Source organism: Acanthopagrus latus, chromosome 17 (genome assembly GCF_904848185.1).
Source record: "Acanthopagrus latus isolate v.2019 chromosome 17, fAcaLat1.1, whole genome shotgun sequence".
Taxonomy (NCBI): Eukaryota; Metazoa; Chordata; class Actinopteri; order Spariformes; family Sparidae; genus Acanthopagrus; species Acanthopagrus latus.
In genome coordinates, this window is record NC_051055.1 from 21,378,292 (window position 1) to 21,401,199 (window position 22,908).

The window sequence follows — 22,908 nt, forward strand, 5'->3', positions numbered from 1 at the left end:
TGATCTATTCCTGAACCTCTGCCATTAAATATAGCATTCTCCACATCCACCCACAACCTCTCTCCATTCCACTGTTTCTTGCACACGCACATACACACACACACACACACACACACACAAACACACACACACACATTTTGTCTCTTTTTTTCCCTTTATTTTCCATCTCTCCTCTGCCTCTGCCACTCCTCATCTCTGTCCTCCATCTCCTACTCCCACACTCACTCTATCTCCGTGTTGTGTTATATATTACTGCTCTCCGTTGTTTGTCTCCGCTCTCTTGACATTTTTCTTGTCATCTCTCTTTTTTCCCCTGTTCCTTCACCCGCTGCCCCCGAGCCCTCCACTCCCCATCACTAACGCTCCCCTTCCTCCCCTGCCTTTCTACCCCTCTTCCCCCTCCCACATCCCTTCTTTACCCTTGCTGTCCTCCTCCTCTCCTCCCTTTTTGCCTTCCATCACATGTGTGCATGCTGTCGGAGGGGGAGTATTGATTGCAAGCTTGGCTGACAGGCACAGTAATGGACGACTTGTACCGTGTGTGTGTGTGTGTGTGTGTGTGGTGTTGGTGGGGGGGTGTTTAAGGAACAGTCCTGGCAATAACTCACCTGACCGAGCGGACGGCCGCCGGGCAGGCGGGCTGGAGTGAGAGGTGCTGCAGCATGCGGTGTGACTTGACAGGCTGAATTTGAAAGCAACTGAGCCAAATATAGGGCAACTTTCAAATCACTCCCCATTTATTCCTCAGGGAACTCATTTTTTTTGACCAGATGCACCATGTGAAAACACCAGCAATAAAATGGACGAGTAAATTCAGGGACCGCAGTGACTGGGGCCCCCGTGCCGTCGTATTACATTGTTTTACATTTATCTCAGACATGCAGGGTATGAAAAGTGCCGTTTTCAAAAACACTTTGTGTGCTTTGTTGTTGCCAAATCATGAGCCATGCACCTCAATAATCACCACTGCAGCATGGACACCAACACACTATAAGACTTACACTGCAGTTAAAATGCAAATATGGGCGATTCAATTAAAACTTTCTTTGTCATCGCCCATAACACGTTTTTTGTGGCTTTTTGTGTCCACTCTTTCATGCATTATTATGGAAACAGAGGGTTGTGTATCTGTTTTCCTTAGCAGTTTTCGGACATTGTCATAATGATTGCAGGGCTTTACGCAGCAGCTCTTTTGTGGAATAGCTTTTGTTTGATGGTGCTGATCACAGGGAGGCTGTGAAATTTGGGTTCAGGCTGGATGCTATTACAAGTACTGTACATATATTAAATCTAATTCTGGTCTCATTATGTTGTTTCTATGCACACCAGTACAATACATGTATCATCACAAACATAGCACACGCAGGTCTCTTCATCATTCCTGCTGGCGTAATGTGCGGCACAAACAGTACATAAATACATGCTCATAAACATTAAATCACATTGTGTGAAAAGATGTATTAGATTACTTTCACCCGCAAACGATATGATATTTTATTTACTTCATTCAGTTTCTATTCAGACGTTGGAAAATGCAGCTGTCAGGCATGAAAACACTGATAGTGTACTATGACATAGTGATTCAGATAAATGAGCAATTGAATAAACAAACATTTCTCATGCATAATGAAGTTAAACCTGACCTAGATCAAGTGAATGAGTGATTCTAATTTGAGATGCCAGTTGTAAGGCGTATAAAAAATGAATGTGGATATTCATAATTCTGTAGTAAGTTGTGGAACTTCTAAGGCTAATGTACCATGGGCTAACTGAATGCATTATGCATTTATTCACCAGTGCTTGGTTCTGATTTACTCAACAATGGAGCAAACAAATGCTAATCCTGCATTAAATACGGCACTGTTGCATAAATATTCTAACAGACATTGCTTTTAGCATATGCTACCATCTATTAGCATAGAGCCGGCAGGGGGATAACCAACAATTTAGCATTAGAAAGTTGAACTTAATGTTCTGCAGCAGTCTTTGACCATTGAATCATTTAATTGACCTTGAGAAGGTTACACTGTGGTCATGGAGGAACACACACGCCTATGTGCACACACAGCCTGAAAGTGACCCACATCTCTACTGAAAATGAGCACCATATAGCAGTTTGTTTTCTTTTTATGTTTCGACAGCTCTTCTGCAGTGAGGCAGCCCTACTGCTCAGCTGAAACGTGCAGAGATGGTTAAGGAGCCAATCTGTCCTGCTGGCCAGGGACATTAAATATTAACTTACAGATAGCATCAAGGTCCAAATGGCAAGAAATTATTCATCTTTTGTCAGATGTGATGTTTTTGATCATCTAAGCCATTGTTATGCTTCAGACCTCTGGCCTCCAGTGCTCCGCTGCTGACCGCCATGTTCATGTTAAGATGAAATGCCTATTGTAGCTAACAGCTAACTTCTTAAAAACATGACCTGATCAGCTGAAAACACTCATAATACACTCACATTGTACACTCAGAGAATATTAGAGATTTATGCACAATAAAATACACTCTTTTACCCTTATTTACACTTCAAGGTCCCATATTGTACTAAGTGAGATTTCCATGTCTTTTTTGATTATTAAGCAGGTTTTAGTGCTATATAAATAGAAAGAAAGGCACACAGCCCATATTAAGAAACTGTCTGTTTAATTGAGCTGTCTGGAGTTTTGTAAGGTTGTGAAGTCACAGCTACACAGTACCCACACTTAGCCACACCCCCAGGATGGACATGGTTGCAAAAACACAATCAGCGCTGCAGCAATTGCAGCATGCGAAAAATTATGTTTCTTTTTGAACACTAAGCATTTAAATAGTTCTAGTTGACACTCTAACTCAAAGTTCGAACCTGGAATGAACATAATATGGAACATTTAAAGGGATATTCCATTGTAAGTTGTAAGTGCTATTGTAAAGTGAACACAACTCACCACTGACCTGCTGCAGCTTCCTGTTGCGGGGAAGTCCCTGCGAGTCGATTTCCGAGTGCAGTAGAGTTCCACAGCTCAAGGATGAAAATGTATGATTATTACTCCATGGAAATGCAATCAAAGTTCACATGTATCTTACCTACCAGTTTATAACAGTTATTATCGACAGCGGACAAGGAAAAGAATGGAATTGATCATTTCATCAACTGCACTTGGTGATCGACTTGCATGGACTTCCCCACAACAGGAATGCAGAAGAGTGGTGAGATTTGTTCACTTTACAATAGCAACCCGGCTAAGCCAGCGGAGGTTTGATGCCTCAAACTATATGCTGAGACCCTATTTGTACTGTTGCTGAAGTTTGGTGCTGTGCTGAGCAATATTTGTGGCTTTATGATGGAGGTTTCTTGTTGGAGGCGTATACTGCAATGTGTTATCGTGCGGTCATTTCTGAGGTTGATAAAACTACTAAAACTAGCGGTCTGCAAACTTGATCTCTTGAGAGTGGGTTTTACTCGGTGTCATGGTGTGTTAGACCATGGATTAAACTTAAAAGATTAAAAGAATTATATCAATTTGAGCATCCACATTGATGTACAATGTTCTATAAATGACAGGAACAAGCTGTGTCAGTGCTGGTTTTATAAATGCTTCAAAGACTCTGTTGCGTTAGTTGTTGTCTCTTGATCAAATTTTATTAATTTTTGTGCGAGTCGGTTATCCTGGCACTTGTCAAAGAGGACATCAGTAAGGACAAAACCAACATCAGAGACCCTGTCAGTGCCAAACACCATCTGGCAGTATGTCTCAGAAAAAAATGACGTGTTTTAATGTGCAATTTGCAGCCTAAAATGCATCATAGGCCTTTGATACTCTGTGAATGTGGCACCCTGTGAATTCAGACGGATGGTGACTGGCCTCAGTGTGTCTGTCATTCATCAAATCACTCTGAAAGTAATCCCAAAGTTATTGTCCGCCATTTGTGGCGTGGACATATTCATAGTTGCAGTAGTGATGTTTCTTCGTGTGGATGTTCCTTTAATTGATGACAGAAGGTATTTGCTCACCGCACAATAAAGTTTTAATTTCTAGATCCAATGTTCAGAACTGCTGTTCGTAGTAAATAAAATTCTTAATCAAAACAGTATTACTTCATCATTTTGCATTCCTGTATTCACTTCCTCGCATATTTAGTCAAACATTTTCAGCAATATACAGTACAACATGAAATGTTATGCTTTTTCCTCAGCAACTGTAAAAAGCATTCATCTTCCGACAGCTTGGAAACTCAAATTGTGTTCATTAATCATACTGTTTGGAAAGTGTTCAAATCTTCACTTTTTCTTCCTGCATGATGTCCTTTTCTGTTTTTTAACTGGGCCTTAGAGGTACAAAAAATGCCTCTCGCCCGGGGCATCTGAAATAAATGTGGGAAGGCTGTTGTTTGTAATGCATTTAGCACAGATGAATACACAAATAAAAAGCTTTTTATGCAAAACTGATGCACAGCAACATTTTGAAAGTGCCCAGTCACTCCACATTTCTGTGTTTTGCTGAATCTCACTCTCCCCCCCTCCAGTCAGTCCCTATCAGACCTAATAGTGTGATGCCTCATGTTGAGCGGAGATGACCAATTTTAGACTCAGTCATGGGTGACAGAATTATACAACGTCTTGAAGAGACATGCTACATATTCAGGCAAACTGTGAAATGATTTTGAGGGGAATGAAATTCTGATAAATGCCGACCATTAGCCCCTGTTCAGACCACAAATCTAAAAAGATAATTATATGACTGATTTGATCTGATTACTGTGTAGCACAGCCAGTCGAGTAGCTCAGCCAGGCTAACTTCAATCAGAATAGAACAAACTATCCCTGGGTAATTTACTTAACATAAATACCAATAGATTACACTTTTATTTTATATTATAAATATTATAATCTGAAACAAACAGCCATGAGAGGACATATGCACAGCTCCAGGATTGGAATGATAAAATATGGTCTGATGAAAGTGTTTTTTCATGGTCAATATTAAAACACGGTTATTAATGTATTCATGCTCTGTGGGCTTATGTAGTGAAATTGTAAAACTGCTGAAAACATTTGATTAAAAGGATAATTCATGGCTTAACACAAATAGAACGCTGAAAAATTAATTATTGTGCATTTGTTGCCTCCTCCAGCGATGTGGCATTTTCTTTACATTCGAACAACTCCGCTATCTGGTAAAGGACATTATTAAAGATTATTCTCCTGGCATTTCCAGTGTGCTGGATGTTGCGGAGCGCGGAATGAAAGACAACATGAGAGAGAGGCAATGACATCGACCAAGGTCATGAGCTTTATTCATACCCATGTTGTTTTCAACATGAGACACAATGAAATAGAGTCCCTCCAGGCTTCATTGTGTCACCGTATTGCTTGTGTGACCTTTCTCAAAACGGATGCTGCTGTGCTTCTTCTTCTTTTTTTTTCTGCTCATAAATTGCTCATAAATAATTTGATCAATTATTTAATCCAATACAGCCACCAGGACTGCCCCTGCTCATCACAGCTTTTGTTATTTTATCTATACACATGCACATGTAGGGATAAGAAATAGAACTAATTGTGTGTATTATTTCATTTAATTGTGGATACCGTATTTAGAGATTTTTCTGCTACAGTAACATGAAGGCCAAACTAAGTATTATCTATGAAGACACAGACTTCAGATTGTCGCTGAGTCAACACAGATTGGCGCTGTCTTGTGTTGCATGGCATTATTCACAGCTTATATTCACCATCTGGCACTGAAGCAAAGTTTCAGCTATTTTAGCAGCAGAATCAAAAGTAAAAATGTATTTTTTATGCGTTTATCCCAAGGCACAATCCTTAACACGAGCCGAAAACAATGTCAGGCATAGAAACATGAAGTAAACAAGATAATTACCACATTTATTCTCATTAAATTAAAGTATTTTAACATCCACTGCCTGGCGTGGACTCAACTAATAAGTGTATTACAGTCACAGATTAAGAAGTGACTCTGTGGAGAAGGCTTTGATTCAGGGGGTTGAACTGGCAAGTACTTACAAATAGCAATTACTAATGAAACACTGCTCTTATGCTGTCGTTAATTTGAAACCATCACATTGTCTGATCATTTTAAAGATTAATGTCGGTTCACAAAAAGAAATTTACTGGAGAGATACACTGAAGTTTTTATTTTGTCATGTTGATTCTCTGAGAGGCTTCCATCACACCTGCAGCCATCGTAAAAATACACTTCATCTAACTAAGAGACAATTCAAGTCTTGTTCATTTAGTACGCATCTGTGCAAATTTCCTTGAGCAAAGAAAGGGATTTTTTTTGGGACGATTTCTTTGCAGAACGTCTTCCTCTGAAAAAAAAAAACAAACAAGAAAAACATGATGTAACATTTTATTTTCAGCAGGATTTTTACTGGCACTCCACGTAAATACTTGACAATTTAACACTACAAGGGAGCACGATCTTTCATCTCCTGAATGAGAACAGTGGCTTGCCCTACATATTTTGGTCTTTCCTTAGTTACTTTGCATAGTTGCAAGTGAATCCTTTTCAGATGTTGAACTGAGTCTGGGAAGTGCAGTCAGAGAGAATTTGTCTCTTGCCCGGGGCAGCTGAAAACAAACCAAATTTGAGCATGCTGCTTTCTGCAGCGCAAATTAGTACAGACGAAAACACAAACTAGAAGCCCCACATGTAAACTTGAATCAGAAGAGCACTTTCGTAGCACTCAGTTGCCCCTTTATTTTCATGTTTGTTTTTCTCTCCTCTCCTCCCAGTCGCCCTCTATCAGTTTGGACTGTGTGATGGCTCGCCCTGATCCCGGATGACCAATTTTAGACGCGGTCGTGGGTGACGGAATTATACAACGATATGAGTGGACACGCAACATGTCCTAGTCATACAGTACACACACACACCCGAGTCAGACGCAGAGTGCACACTTGTTCCCAGTCACGTAGCAAATACACATTCCTTGTGTTTCTGCCTCTCACTATTAGAGCATAGTCAATCACACACGCACAGTAAAACACACACTGCAGCAGTGACGAAGCCCCGCCTCACATGACCGGTGGGCTCTGACTCCCCGATCTCTCGTTTACCTGTTCCATCGCTGGCTCGCTCTCCTCTCTTCTCCTCTCCTCTTCCTTCTCTCCGTCTCCTTCACACTACCTCCCCACTCCCACTCCCTCCTCCTCTCATCCTCGACTCTGTTGCCACGGCAGCAAAACCTGACAATGAGAGAGAGACAGAGAGAGAGGGAGAGAGAGAGAGAGAGAGAGTGAGCAAATGCCATCTGAGTCATTTAATCCACAACCTGTGAGTGTGTGTGTGTGTCTGCATGAAGATGAATATGTTGGATATGTTTGTGTACATCTCTGTGTATCTGTTGCGTGTGTCTGGTGTGTGTGTGTTTGTGTGTGTGTGCGTGGGTGTCTAAGTGGGAGAGCTGTGTGGAGTTGGTTCATCGGTTCATCACAGAGCTACGGCAGTGCGAAGGCAAACACTCTACCTTTGTCTGTCTCACTGCATATAGCAGCACTGTTTCCGTTTTTTCTTTTTGATGTTCACTGTAAATATGTGGTTATTTTATAAGCAATATTCACTCACCAGCCTCAAGTGATTCACAAACATCTCTGTGTTGTGAAGCCTTTGCTCTGCTCTGGCTGATCGATCAAACTAAACATCTGACTCTGATGTGCTTTCATGATGTACAGTACCACAGTCTCGCTCACTGTGTAGTGTGAGCCATGATTTTAATATTCTGCGTCAGAGTTTGGCTGAAACACACAGTCGATCTCTGTGTTAATACGAGGTCCTTAAGTCAAGCCAGATTTATTTGTATAGCATCATCTAACGTGCAAATGTCTCAATGGGCCTTACAGGCTCACACCATCGGCGCTACGCTCTCCAAGAAGAGACGAGAAGTAAAATACTATTCACACACGCAAAAACCCTTTAGCACATAAGCGAACAAATTTGAAAGAAGCCTCAGGAGAGGCAATTCAAAAAGAAAACTCTCCTCCTCGGATGGTCGGCGGTAAAGTGGGAGCAGCAGTTTGGGAAAAAGGCAACTGCTAAAAAAGCAAGTTAGTAAAAAATCCAAAACACAAGGGGGTTAGGGTTATGGTGCAAGAGCAGGATTGCGAAGTCAAATAGAGTATGCATCAGCGCTAGTATACAAAAATCCTATAACGAATCCCATAACAGCCGTTCATGATGGAAATTAAAGGGGCAATATGTAAGAACTGACATCCTGTCGAATTCATACTAAAAACAATTGGTAGCATATCACTAAAAAAACAACTGCTGCCAACTGTAGATACCATTAGCTAGTTAGCCTAATTAGCAGTGCATCTAGCAGTCCAGAAAGATCACCGGGATGTGTTGGTGTTTACACCACTAGCACAGGAGCTTTGGACCGGTTTGGACTGGGGATATACAGTTACAACTATTTATTTATCCCTATTGTTAAATGTACAGGAATATTTTATGATTTTGCGATTAATGATTTAACTCTCTAAGATCTAAGTCAGTTATTCCTCTTTCGTTCACCTGGTATATTTGGGAAATAATACTTCTTTAACTTTCTATCCACCATCCAAACTGCCAAACTTTAACCTCAAAATCGGCACGTCAGGTACCAAAATGTTCACAGTTTCAGAGTTGTTGACTTAAAGGGTCGTTCATTTGAATTTTCCCAGTGAGGAACTCATTTTCTGATTACATGAATGCATAACTTGTTGTTATAGGTCACAACACTGCCATATAGAGCCATATAGAGCTCTGTCAGTGCAACATGGAAAAAAAAACCTCATAAATGTTATGCGTTAAAATCAATTACAGCATACCTTAAATTGATTTTTTGTTTTCCACAAAAAAAAAGATGTGTCCTCACTGTGATGCAATGTAAACAAAAATGTCTAACAAAATGTAATGTTAGTAGCGATTCCAGTATTTTGTTTATTATATTCTAAAATTTGAAGAATATTTTGAGGATTGTGGGGATGATATTGAGAATCGCAATTATGTTGGACTGGATAAATGTGACGTGAAATATTCATATTGTTCCATGTCTATACCTGACACTGATTTAAGTTGACAGTGCTCTTTTCTGACTCAGGCATTGTTCTCTTTGCAGCGCCGTGTGTAATAATATCACTCATATATTTCCAAGGCTTTGTTCTGAATGCAAATTTTAGCTCTCTGAACAAGCCAGGGGGCGAGTGAGTTCAAGGAGAGCTTCCTAATTGTGATTAAACTGCTGTGCTTACATAAGCCACAGCTGCAACAAGTGGGTCCTGCGTTGACAGATAGTCACACGGAGCAGCACATCTTTTTTAAACAGCTCCTTTGGAAAGCAGTGCGCTGAGTTTCATCCCCCTCAAACCAGACCAGTCTGAACAGCAGGTGGTACATATGCATGCAGGGAGGCTGAAATGCAAACTCACCGCTGGCACATACAAGCGCACAACACGCAGGCATGGATCGGCAGGGAGGAAAAACAAAAAGACGCGCTTACGCATCAGCGAGCGCACACAATATCCTTTGAACCTTCCTCGAGAGTTTGGTGTATGCGTGTGCAGCTAGTGGATGCTCGTGCGTTTGTGCGCGCATGTTTGTGCGTGACATACTCAGATGTGACAGTGTCACAGGAGCACGGTGGTTCCCCAAGCAGCCGGTGTCACTGACTGAGGGCCTCTTTGTCAAGGAGAACACTGGGAAGAATTTATCCATGTCCAATGAACAGAGAGAGAGAGAAGGAGGGAGGTGGAAGGAGCTTGGGGGTGGGGGGGGGGGGGGGGGGGGGGGGGGGGGGCATGGGGGACTGTAACAGAGAAAGTGCACTGTCAAGATTGAAGAGACCAGTGAGAGCTAAGATAGGGAGAGAAGAGAGAAGTCGGAGAGGTCAGTAAAGAGACAGGGGTATAGAGTGTTCCTGAGGAAGAGAGACAAAATAGATAGAGGTTGAGTGAGAAGAGATACAGAGGTGGGGGAGGATGGAGAGAGAGAGAGAGAGAGAGACAGGGAGAGAGAGAAGGAGAGAGAGACTGAAAATGAGAGATCAAAGTGTCTGCAGCCCTGCCGAGGGAGGACAAGGTGAGAACATATAGGAAGTGGGTGGGAGTAACAGCGAGAGAGAAGGCTGGAGACTGGAGTTACTGGCTTGTACACAATAATACGAACACTGTTGATAGTCAGATAATGAATGTGAGGCATATAATTACCATCGCAACTAATGTTTATCATACAAATTAGAAAGAGCGAAGTTAGGCGCACATCACATGTGGGTGCAAGGTTATTGGAAATTAGCACCAATTAGAAGAGTAACGCCTGCACACATTTTATTGAAGTAGACAATGGTTTTCGATTCCAGGTGCATCTGCATCCGACTTAGTGTTTTTTTTTAGACCTTATGAAAATCAGACTGGGTTTGTCTACTTCAGTAGATACATTTTAGTTTGGATGCACTTTCCCAAAACCCAAGGTGACATCTTTTTCTGAAACTGCCCAAAACCCAAACAAACTAATTTTATATTGATTTGAAACAAAAATGTCCTTATGTTTGAAAAGCTACAACCAGCACATTTTTATTTTTTCATTTAGTTTTTTTTCTTTTTTTACATTTTTGCTTCATAAATTATTTAAACTACACTACATTTGTTGATTAATTGGTTGCCTGTTGTCTGATCTCTTTATCACTGCTTATGAAGTTCTTCTCTTTCTCTCACTGAACAGCTCAGTAGTCCTTTTTATATTCTATAATGGAGTTTATGTCCACGACCAGTGTTCAGTGCCAATCATATGGTTAGAATGCAGGAAGTAGTTTGCCGTTTTATGCAGCAGAGCAGAATGTATGGGTGTGGAGTTGTTGATTCTACTCATTTTTGAGGCTGCAGTTTGTGATGTTGCTGTATTAAGCTACTTATTCACACAGGACTAGTTTTACCTGGAGAGCTCTAATTTATCTGTTTTTCTTTCTGGTTGATCTGGTGGTCATTTGTACAGCTAAAATTCCAACACAAATTACCTGCCTTATTTCACCAGACACAGAGCTCCTGTGATGTTACAGTGCCATGTGAATCGGCTTTGGTGTAGGAAAAAAAAATCAAAAAACCTCAATGTGAAATTTGATCACAGCTCATAATATCATGAACAGAAGTCGACAGCTGAGCTGTGCAATCGACTTTATTGACATTTGAAATAAATGACAGAGGAGGTTACGAGCAATGAAAGGTTGTCATGCTCAAGTAAAGCCACAATGCATCTGTTACTTGATCTAAATGAGCTGCATATGTAATCATGCTTGTAACACACTAATGTGGCTGCTGAAGAGCAGACGCTGGCGCTTTAGAAACAAAGGGCCTTGACATCATATTCGGCAGCGAATGGCAGTAAAATGAAAACTTTGCTTATCCGCTGTGAATGCGCCTCACAAAACACACTTGTGGGGGGGTAATTTCTAAATCACATGAGGTCCCTTGGTAATACTATTCCTATGTGAATTGGGCTTCAGATTGCACTTCCTTGTCAGATCTTCATTTAATTGTCACCCCCTGCTAGGCTGAGAGGAAGTCTCCCCTGAAACACCCACTCAACAAAAGCCTGTGAGGTTGTTTTAATTAATACTGTTGTATTTAATTGCATTGCTTACTGTAGCTCTCCATGTTATTGTTTTCTAATTCCATATGGCCAAGCCGCTGTAACGCTTTACTCGACATTCTCCAGCCTCCATCAACACAGGAATAAATCACATTTGCTCAGCATAGTGTCTGGTGTAGACAGTAAGGTGAGGGTAATAATCCACAGGAAAAAAAAAACAAAGGGGATAAGAGGAACAAAGAGACAGCAGAACAGAGAGGAGGACGAAGATAAGAAGAGAAAGGCAGAGATGGTGCGATTAGAGAGGTACATGTAAGAGCAGAGGAGAGGGAGGAAGTGTGAGGTGTGTGCAAAGTGAAACTGCTGAGTCAATGCGACCACGAACATGTGCTGCTGCTTTGATATGAGATGCAGACACAAAGCGCTAAACACTTAATCCTACAAAAAGCCAAAATGAGGTGAATGAAGGGGTCCCTGGTATTTTTCCACTCCCACTGACACTGCTTAGACACACAAACACACAAACACACACACACACACACACACACCAGGCCGACCTCCCAGCTCATCCACAGCGTCTGGGGGTTGACAAATGCTCTGAAATGGCCTGCCTGTGCTCATTCAGGGACAGCAGCCCGGCTGTCTGCAGCAGGCCGTCTCCAGTCAACAAAGACTGTTAATTGTAAGAAGAATGAGAAAAATAACACTTGCGTCCCACAATAGCTGGCGGTGCAGTCTTCTTTAAATCCACAGCCACTGAAGCCGTTCCACTTGCAAATTCAATTATGGGAATGATTCATCCTTCCATTATGATAACTGTCAGATTTTCTTGTGTCATACAATAAGGCAGAAGGGGAAAAAACAAATGATTCGCCAGCCCCCCCACCGCCACCCTTCTTCTCGACCCCCCCCCCCACCCCCCCTCCTCGCGCGCTCCCCCCCGCAAGCTGCTTTTCTCCATCTGAGTCCTTTTTGTCTTTCTCCTCATCCCTCTCTTCCTCCTCTCCTCCCTTTGCTATCGCTCATCCTGCTTCCCCTGCCTTAGTCTCCGTTCATCCTCTCCTCATCTGCCTGGGGGTTTGAGGCGAGATAGCGTTCCCTCGTTTTCTGATTTTTCTCCGTCCCCCCCCACCTCCAACCATCCCACTCTGGCCCTCCCTCCCCCGTCCTTCCTCACGCTCCCTCTAGATAATTAAGATCTCTGATTTTACGGTCTTCTCTTTCATAATAGGCACTGCAGACACTATAAGCAAGCCGCCAAGTCTTGAGAACACACACACGCAAACAAATCAGCGGACACACACAAATATGCGTACGCCTTCATACACACCCGCTAAGACGAATGCATGCAGCAAACGGCTAAATCTCCAACTGGGATGGATGTCCCCTCGCTCATTCCATTCCCATTCCATTCTCTCTCTCTGTCTGTCTGTCTTTTATAATTTCTCCTGCACACACACACACAGAACGAGAGAGCAAGAGTAAGGATATTTATGTATTTTAGCTTTTGTATATTTCTCAGTGGTGCCAGCACGCAGGGTGACTTACAGCAGGGTGCAGAATGAAAGCGAGCGTGTGGGAGGGGTTGGGGGTGGGGGGGAGGCGGCTAGAAGCGTCGTTTTCTGTACAGCTCAGACTAGTCTGGCTCTGCTCGGGCCTCTCACTGCTCCAGCTCCCCACAGACTGACACCCGACTGCTACAGGGACTCAGCCATGTACTATTACAGCAGCAGAGAGAACACGTACAGCAGCCAGACACACATTCCTCGCAGATTAAACAGTGTAGTATAGTAAAAGTATCTCGCCGTTTGCTCTCCCTGTCTCCCTGACTGTGTCTGTTTCCCTGACTCCCTCCACCTTTTTACTACCACATTACAGCTGCCTGCTTCCTTTCACTCTCCTGCAGTGGTGGAAGGAGTAAAATCACTTATGCCACGAATGCATGTCTTGCATCGAAATTTTCACTTAAACAGGAACTTGTATTTTGGTTGCCTGTCAGAATTAACAATGTTAGACTTCTCTTCATTTTGCCTGCACTCAGAGCCCCCTATTTTTGACAAATATCTCTGTAAACTCTCATCTGACGGCTTTCGAATTCTTTCTAATTCTGTAAGCGACTCAAAGAATGTAGTCCAAAGTCCTATACATAATTTAGCATGGTGCTTATTTGCCTTAGAGACTGATCGTGAACTGGAAATTGTCGTCATATGTTTTTTCTGTGCTGTGTAAACCAAGGCTGAATAAAACTTAAAGTGTAGCTGTAATAAGTTTGCTACCATCTGGCTGCCTTACGGTTTCCTAACTCAAAATGCTAGCCAAAATCGAGCACCACTCAACTCGAGTACCCATCAGTAGGAGTGTTTATTGGTCCAGTGCATTCTGGTTGTTGTAGGTTTTCTACCTTTTGAGCAGAAGGGAATACAGTAACCACTTTTCTCTGTTTGATTTTTTTGGTCACGTAGCACCAATTTCCAAAAATATTTGTCTTTGTACTGCATCAGCCAAGCGTGGCAAGGATTTCCTTTTCCATCACCACAGGGCTACCCGCTTGAAGGAGTGTCTTTAACGGATGATGTCCCTGGCTTGTGTAGTTGTTGCAGAAAAGAGCCGCTAACATCGGTGGCAAACTTAACCTCCAACAGATTTTTTTACAAGTAAACTCCTTTGTTATTTAGTTTTTGAAAAGCTTTCATTACGAAGCGGCAAAATTAGGAAATCTTGGGTTTTCACCAGCAATAACTTAACACGACTTCTGAAACAGCTGAATTATGTCAGTCAGCGATTATGTCAGTCAGACTACAGCAGATATCTGCACATACGAACAGGGACATGTTTGAGCGAGAGACAGGTGTCATCATGGGCTGGCCACAGTCACTACATGTCACAGTGGCCTGCTTGAAGGCAGGGCGAGTGCATTTTGGCCTTAAAATGCCAAAAGTGCTATTGGAATACCTCCAACAGAAAAATGTATGCAAGGGCCACCTTTCCAGTGGTGAAGCACTATTTTATAATTACTGTGAAATATCAAGGGTAAATGAGCTTATAATACAAAACATGCCCTTTCAGAGAGTATTATCTCAGAACAAGATATTTGAAACATTAATAATCAGTAAACAAATGAACTTGCATTCAAAAGCATCTCAAGATAAACAACCAACATTTAAACGACAAGCAGAATTAATAAAAAACAAAACATTTGACAGTAAGGCTTAAAATTCTCAAAGGGTAATGTAGCTGTAAGGCAACCCGTTCCGTGCAAATTGTGCATATATTACATTAGTGTGCACTGTGGATATCTAAGCGAGATGTGAGCTGTGCTCGAGAGATGAATATCGTGAGATGATTGTCCTTTTTTCTTGTCAGTGAAGAAGTCCATCCAGATTTACGATACGGAGAGCAGTGATGAATATGAAATTTGTCATTAACACGCTGTGATAAACAGAGTTTAATGGCTGAAGTAATAATGGGGTCAGCCTGACAGTACTGTATGTGGTACTATATTTAATTGTACTGGATTAGAGTTATTGATGAACATATAAGCAGCATTTTAACGTTGCAGCCAGGTGATGTGAAGCTTAATTTTACTTAATGTATTGTTGCAAGCCTCATCTATAGCAATGCATCATATTTTATATTGTTGATCGTATATTTTGGAGTACCTCACTTGAGTAAATGTACTACACTGCTACTTTCCACCTCTGCTCTTCTGCCTTTCTGTGTCTATCCTGCTCTGCGTCTCTTTTTGCAGAAACACTTTCCAATCTCTTTTCTCTGTATTCAATTTTGTTCTTTTTTTCCCCCATCGTCCCCAGCCCATTCCCTCTGCTTCTTCTTCTTTTTTTTTTTTTTCTCTGATTCTCCTTACTTCTATCACGGCTTTCCACCCCCCCCCCCTCCTTCCCTTTGGAGTATATATGCTGTAATCTTCCCTGTCTAATGCTGTCAATAGCTCTCAATAACAATGAAATAGCACCGGTTCCATCCCATCATTGATGAAGGCATTGCCTCAGTTAGGATCTTATTCGTCATCATGGCAATCTGCTTCTTGGTAAAAGCCAATCAGATGGCTCCTGTGAAATGCACTGCTCCCTTGATAGGTTCCCCATTGTTTTGATTGACCGCACCTGAGGGCCCGCCGCTTGAGCTGGGCTCGATCAATACGCCATCACACTCACACGAAGTAAGTGCATGCCCATACATGTCCGGGAATAAACACACCGGTCTCGCACGCCTCACACACACTTTGGCGGGGAGTAAATTGAGAAAGAGGGCGCTGGTGTGGGGAGCAAACAGAGCACAGTAGCTACCAGCAAAATGGAGTACAGTGCAGCTGTGTGACAGCAGTGATCTCACTTTGTGGTGAGAATAATCAGCTGTCGGATAAACTGTGTCCTGTTGTACACCATTCTATACGTGGAGCAGCGTGGAACTCTTTGATGCAGTAATTATTTATTGGCACCTTTAATGTAACATGATATGATAAAACAACAAATGATTTGTGAAAAACAAAAAAACCTCCCGCTGTGTGCCTGTTATTCTGTGTTGTGTCACACATACAGATGGCCTGCATAAGCCCTGCCTCTGTTCTGTTTCAGCTGTGGTAACCATAATGAGAGCAAGAGAGCCATCTGCACAGTATGGCACATGCTATTAGTATTACAAACATGTTTGTGCACACACTTGCTGCACAAACTCAAGAATGAGAGACATGTAGCGCTTGACAGGAAGAACGTGAGGTCAGTAATTGCATTTAGAACAAAGAAGAAGAAAGGGGTAAAAAGGGAATTTTGGCTGATTTATGAGACGCGCAGAGGGATTCAAAGCACAGGGTTGCAGTTTTTTGATGTGCTTTAAACATCAAAGCTAAACAAGGTGAGCAGGAGATGAAAAAGACAAAATAAAGATCTCGAAGTGAAAAAGATGGAGGTGGGAGGGATGTTCCTTTAATACAAAACCCACATGCACTTGTCAGGGTCAAGGGTCAGCCTTCCTCCACTCCAGCATCCCCTTGTTTACAGCTGCAGGGGTCAATTGAAGGCCATGAACTGACTCTTTCAGCTGTCTGTCAGACCTGTCTAAAGCTCGGACTGGTGATCCAGACGCTTGAAACATTTGCAGGTCAACAGCCCCCACCACCTCCACCACCATCATCACCACCAGTCCCTCAGCCTCCCCGCCTAGTCCGTCACACGACACTTCTTCCCCTTCGCTTCTGTCTTCATCCCTCCTTTCATCTCTCCATTCTTTAGCCTTGTCACGTTGTCAGTCTGAGCAAGGCTTTGTCACTCCTGGACAGGGCTGCTTAGCATCAGTGGAGGTCTGCTGAGCTCTCTTTGTGTGCGCTTTGTGTGTTTGTGTGTCTGTTTAGAGGTTGGGATGATTGTTAGGTCATAGAATATGTACATGTAAGTGTGTGTGGGCATGAGTGGGTATATATTTATTGAGTGGTTGTCAAGGCCCATGGGTTTTGAGTGAGCTCTTGTAGTATGTGACCGTGTGTTGGTTTGTTTACTTATGTATGCATGTCTACGTACAGCGTAGATATGTGTGCGCGTGTGTGTATGTGTGTGTGTGTGTGTGTGTGTGTGTGTGTGTGTGTGTAGCAGTATGTGTGCCATTTATTGTGATATTTTTCTAGGAATCGCTGGAGATTTCTTCAAGGCTGCGTCTTGTCACATCTAAACGGCAGACTTTCCACAGGAGACATGAATAGAGATGTGCGTTCTTCTTTTGTAATAGACAGGCTCTGTGCACGGGACTTGGCTGCCTCTGTGATGTGACAGTGAACGTCTTCATAGCTGAATATAAATGTCTATTGTATGTGCTGTCAAATTAAAGGTGTTCCCACTACATGGAAATGTGACAGAGCAGACTGAAGATAAGCCGCAGGATGACAATTTAAAGAGAGACATCTTGTGCCAGGGGAACGATTACGTGTCCACTAACATGCAGTGTGTCCTCCGCTCCCGCAGGTGGTGGTACAGGCAGCCAGCAGACCATTCTCCATGAGGAGCAGTAGAAGATGCCGGCTCTGCCAGCACTGCTGCTGTCAATACACTTCCTCTCCTTCCTGCTAGTCACCATGCCGCCACGCTCCCTCAGTCAGGCCCCCCTGCTCTCCTCCGTCCGCATGGGTGAGTGGCCAGCCGCCCTTCCTGACAAAACCTGGATCACAAAGTTTCTCAGCATAGTTTTCATGGTTTGTTTTTAGCCAGTTTTAGGACCTCAGAGTGCCACATAAGTCAGCACAATCAGCGAAGAAGTCGCAGCAAAGCACTTAAAAACCAGACTAGAACTGAAACTGTACCTGATGGTGATGCCTAAAGTGTTCTTTCACAAGAAAATTTGACCGTACCCAAAGAGTGACTGACAGATACAATCTTTGTGTAATTATCTAAGTCTTTTACACCTCCAGACATGCATCATACAGGTGTTAGAATAAAGTTAGAGTCACCCCTAAAAAGAGAAAAGAGCTTTCCGACACCTGCAGCAATGTCTCTCCTCTGTTGCAGCAACTCTGTTTTGAATACAGGTGGTGGATCCCCTGGAGTACATGCATAGTATCAAAATATACAAATGGACGTTTTCTGAAAGCACTAAAGACTTTTGTTTGGCCTAAACAGCTAACGCACAAAGTTAATGAAGATGTTATAGGTTAATTTCCATCAACTTTCTGTCCAACTTTTGCTGGTTAGTCAAGTGCATTACATTTTTTTAACCATTTACATTTTTCCACTTCAGCAAATCAGTCCAACTTTGAAACAATTTTCCTAAGTGTCTTTTTTTTTTAAATGTAGTTTAAATAGAATTGTTAATCACAGATAATCCTATAATCAAGAATCAAGTGAAAAATGTCCTGTATTAAAAATTAAGTGCCTTATTGCTTATCAGGTATGACCTAATGATAATGTCTGCACACCACTCAAGTTAATTAAATGTCACCATTTATATTTTGAGACAACAATAAACTAGCAAATAAATGAATAACAGGAAAAAAAAAATGATATTCACAATCATTCAAGTGCCTGTGTGTGTATGTGACAGAGAAAGAGAGAGAGAGCCTGATTGTGGATTGTTGACTTAATTAGAAGGTAAATGGTTGAGAAGTTGGGCAGAAACTATGGAAAGAAAGCTCCACCACACACATACATTTAGTGGCATGCTGAGAGAAAGTTAAGATGGATACTACTGGGAATCTAAGATTCAGCAGAAGTGTGATCAGCAGAAGTTAAGCAGAAACCAGTTCCAACTTTCCTGGAAATGTATCAAAGAAATTACCAGCTATTAAGTCCTCATTGGGAAATAGCAGAATATTATTATTAAATCATGTCGGGGTAATTTTTACATCGTTTTGAGGTAATTATTGTAGTTATTGTGGGCTTTTTCAAAGACATTTAAAATATGCTAATTGGTAACAAGCACATACTTATCAAGAAGTTTCCAGATCTGTCACATAAAGAGTTCCTGAATTTTAACCCTTTTTATAAAAAGTATTTCAAACCCTGGACCAAAATACTTCTAATAATAATGTTACTGCGTTACCTATGGATGGAATTACAGTGAAAACATATCACTCCCATTTTGCTGGGGACCCTCTCTTCCACTTTGAGAATTACTAGACTATAAAGGACTTGAGCTTTGAAGCAACTTAATCTGAACTACAAACACAACGGCAAAACTGGGTAAAATTGTGCTGGATGCCATTTAACACCATTTGTAAGCTATCAAAGGGGTCTGGCAATTAGCATTTTGATAATTGGGTAACTCCACTGAAGACAGATTGTATCACCCCAAATTATTTTTTTATGACAAAGGGAATCTTTTTTGAAATAATATGAAGTGTCAAACAGTTCTTATTATTTCTGATACTGCTTGAATTTGATACTGCATACTGATTTGATTAAGCTCAGATACCATTATTCCTTACCCGTACACAGGCATGGATCTTCTACCTGTACTCCTCATCTCTTTTGCTTACTCCTCACCTGCTCCCTTTATCGTCATGCTTTGTCCTCTACACTGCGTCACCTATCTTTCTTTCCCTTCCCGTCTCTCTAGCGGCAATCCTGGATGACCAGTCTGTGTGTGGGCGCGGGGAGCGACTGGCGCTGGCCCTGGCCAGGGAGAACATCAACAGTGTGATGGAGGGTCCGGCCCGAGCTCGAGTGGAGGTGGACATATACGAGCTGCAAAAAGACTCCCAGTACGACACTACTGACACCAGTGAGTCGAGCTGATGTTCACCACAGAAGACCAGTAGAGCAGATTCAGACAGCCCACCAGAGAGTGATTAAGTCCAGCTCTATCCATTAGAGTCCAATAGGGCATAGCTTCTAATTAGCACAGCCAAAAGTGGTCACTAAAAATACCGGTAGATATTATTAGTAATATGGATTATTAATATTAATAGTGACCAGTACGGAGTAGAAAAGAGTGAAAGTCTACATTATGCTGCCAGTTTTATTCCACTTAAGAGGAACTTTCACCACAAAATCAAAAATACGTATTTTTTTTCTTACCTGTAGTGCTATTTAGCCATCCAGATGTGGTGTGCGTTGACAACTTCTGAGCATATCAGGCGTAGTGATCAAAGCACCAAAACGAAAAATTTGGAAAAACTCAACAGCAACATCTCTTTTCAAAAATCATGAAGTGGTCACTCAAGATAGTCCACAGACTTTGTTGTGAGCAGTTTCAAGGAACAAGTTGCTTTCTAAACCTGCCATCTATATCACTGTGCAGGGTGATATAGAGAGAAAAAGTGATGGTGTCCTCCTCAGCTGAGCTCTATGTTTATCTAGCTTAGTTAGCTTAATTGACTTGACTCTCCTTCATGACTCGATGTGTGCTTCCGTCTGCGCTGTGACACAGTTTGGCCTGTTTAGTTCAGTAGAAAGAAAACAACTCCAACATGAAACTCCTCACAACGAGGTCTGTGGACTATCTTGAGTATCCAGGTCATGATTTCTTTCTTTCTATTGTTTTGGCCTTGTCTATGTTTTATTGGATAGGACAGGTGGAGAATGACAGGGAACGGAGGTAGAGGGGACATGACAGGAGAGGGTCATAGGTTGGAAACGAACCCTGGGCCACTGTGGCGAGCACATAATCGCTGTGCATAGGCGGCATACTCTCCGAACTGAGCTCCTGGGGCCCCAACCTGGTCATGATTTTCAGAAGGAAATATGCTGTTTTCAAATGTATTTTGGTGCTTTGTATGAGCACCACAACCCGAGTGCCATCTAGTTTCATTATATTCAAGAGAAGGCAGACATCTCAACAACCAATATATCAAAAAAAAAAAAAAAAGAAATAGAATAAATAGCACTTCAGATAAGTTTTTTTTCATGGTGGGGGGGGGGGCCCTACGAAAGGTGCTGATATTTTCTCAAGATAGATAATTAGATTTCTCACATACTGCCACTTTGTGAGCAAAAACCTAGGATGATGACAAAAATGATAAAAAACACAACCACTTCCATGTGATTAGGAACCAGTAAGGGCTTTGCTGATTAGTTTACATCTCATTGGAGACTAGTAATGGGCTAGTAAGCCTGTCTCATTAAAAACAGTGGACCAATGCCCTAACAGCTGGCACTGTCTGCTCTGCAGGCTACGACACAAACAAATCATCAGATACTAATACATACCAGCAGTGCAGGCCAACAGAATCCAGCACCGCACCATAGAAGCTGCTGCATGAAATTTGTATCGATACACCGAGTTAAAACTGAATGTTTGGAGTCTGAAAAGACAGAAGAAGAACTGCTGAATCGAGTCACTGAGGAGACACAGACTCCCTGCTCGTATTCTAATAGGTCACTGACCCTGCCACAAGCTACTGGCAAAATGTGTACGTGTGCTTGAGAAGAGTTGTGTACATATGTGCATGCTTGAGTTGCAGGCATGTGTCTCTGAGTGTATGTGTGTGTGTCCTTGACCGATGGGCAGGAGACTCTGACAGGCTTGTTTGCTTGCAGCGTTTTTTGGTCTGTGGATCAGAGAGCTCATCATCTTACAGCTACGGCTGTCTGAGGCGTGCTCGCACACACGCACGCACCCGCACACACAGGCGTTTACACATGCATGCACACACATCTGCAGACACATATACACATTCACACATGGGCAAAGTGAGGACATATACAGTACAGCTCACACACAGGCGCACATACACACACACACACACACACACACACACACACACACACACACACACACACACACACACACTCACAGACAGTGGCAGGGACTGAAGAAGACTAATTGGAATGAAATTAGATACCAACTAAATACACCAGCTGGAAAAGAGTGTTTTGACTATAGGAATAAAACAGTTAGGCCAGCAGACTTTTTTCTCTGGTATCTGTTCAGGCATTTTTCATCTGGTTAGAATGAAAATGTTGTCAATAAAAACTCACCGAACATTCAAAGGCTTGCAGGACAAAAAGTAATAACATATAAAACAAAACATACAAAGTATAACATAATAATCAATAGAAGATGTTTGAGTTTAAAAGACTGAAGATATTTTCTCAAATATGCTCTTTTTTTTTTACAAAATCGACTCTACCAGTTAAGTGTTGCATCATATTTATCATGAAGATTTCTGCCTTCTCATCCAGTTTCCAACGGGGGAGTGAATAAGCAGATTTTCCAGTGACTTCCTTCAAGCATTTATTAGTTTCTTTTAATTGTCTTTGGCAGGTGGACATGTGAGTTCTGTTACGGCTCTTAAACCGTAACACAGACTACAAGCCGGTCAATTAGTCAAGCATAAGACAGACAATGAACATAACCTGTAATTTAATCATTTATTCATGTACCGACTCAGCGCAGTGGAAATGTGTGCAAAAGAGCAAACTTCATGCATAGAGGAGCAAGAGTGTCGTTTTGATTAAAAACCTTTATTAGTTACATGGCTTGGTCATGAAACAGTTGACCTTAGCTGATCTTGCTTAGGTTTCAGATGAAGACACAACAGCTGAGCAGCCATTTCATACATTTATTCAAGGGTACAAGTGGGAGATAATGACAGAAATATGAACTAGCATAACACAGGTAACAAATGCAGGTATAACAGAACCAGGGAGCAGACAAGAAACGCTGGAACACAGAGGCACAGGATGAAAATAGACAAACTAACAGATAGTATGGGGGAAAAAGGCTTACATACACAGGAAGCGATTATGAATAAAGCAAAGGTGAGCAGGCAAAAAGGGTGAGAAAACAGACAAAGACAGGAAGCTAAAGTAAAACACGTGAAGATAAATATTCAACACAAAAAAGAAATCACTAAACTATGTGTTAACTCTGTTTTATTCTAATGATTACAGCAAAATCG

The 22,908-nt window shown here is 41.9% G+C and overlaps 1 protein-coding gene across 10 annotated transcripts in view; it reads left to right on the forward strand.

Annotated features, from left to right (window-relative positions):
- Positions 1-22,908, forward strand: part of grik5 (glutamate receptor, ionotropic, kainate 5) — a 105,112-nt gene that overhangs the window by 47,030 nt on the left and 35,174 nt on the right. For all 10 annotated transcript variants that reach the window (XM_037075647.1, XM_037075648.1, XM_037075644.1 and 7 more), the window contains 2 exons: positions 17,537-17,698; positions 19,623-19,787. In XM_037075647.1, the coding sequence (XP_036931542.1) occupies positions 17,587-17,698; positions 19,623-19,787 (277 nt within the window). In that variant the 5' untranslated portion in view covers positions 17,537-17,586. The remainder of the gene's footprint in view (positions 1-17,536; positions 17,699-19,622; positions 19,788-22,908) is intronic.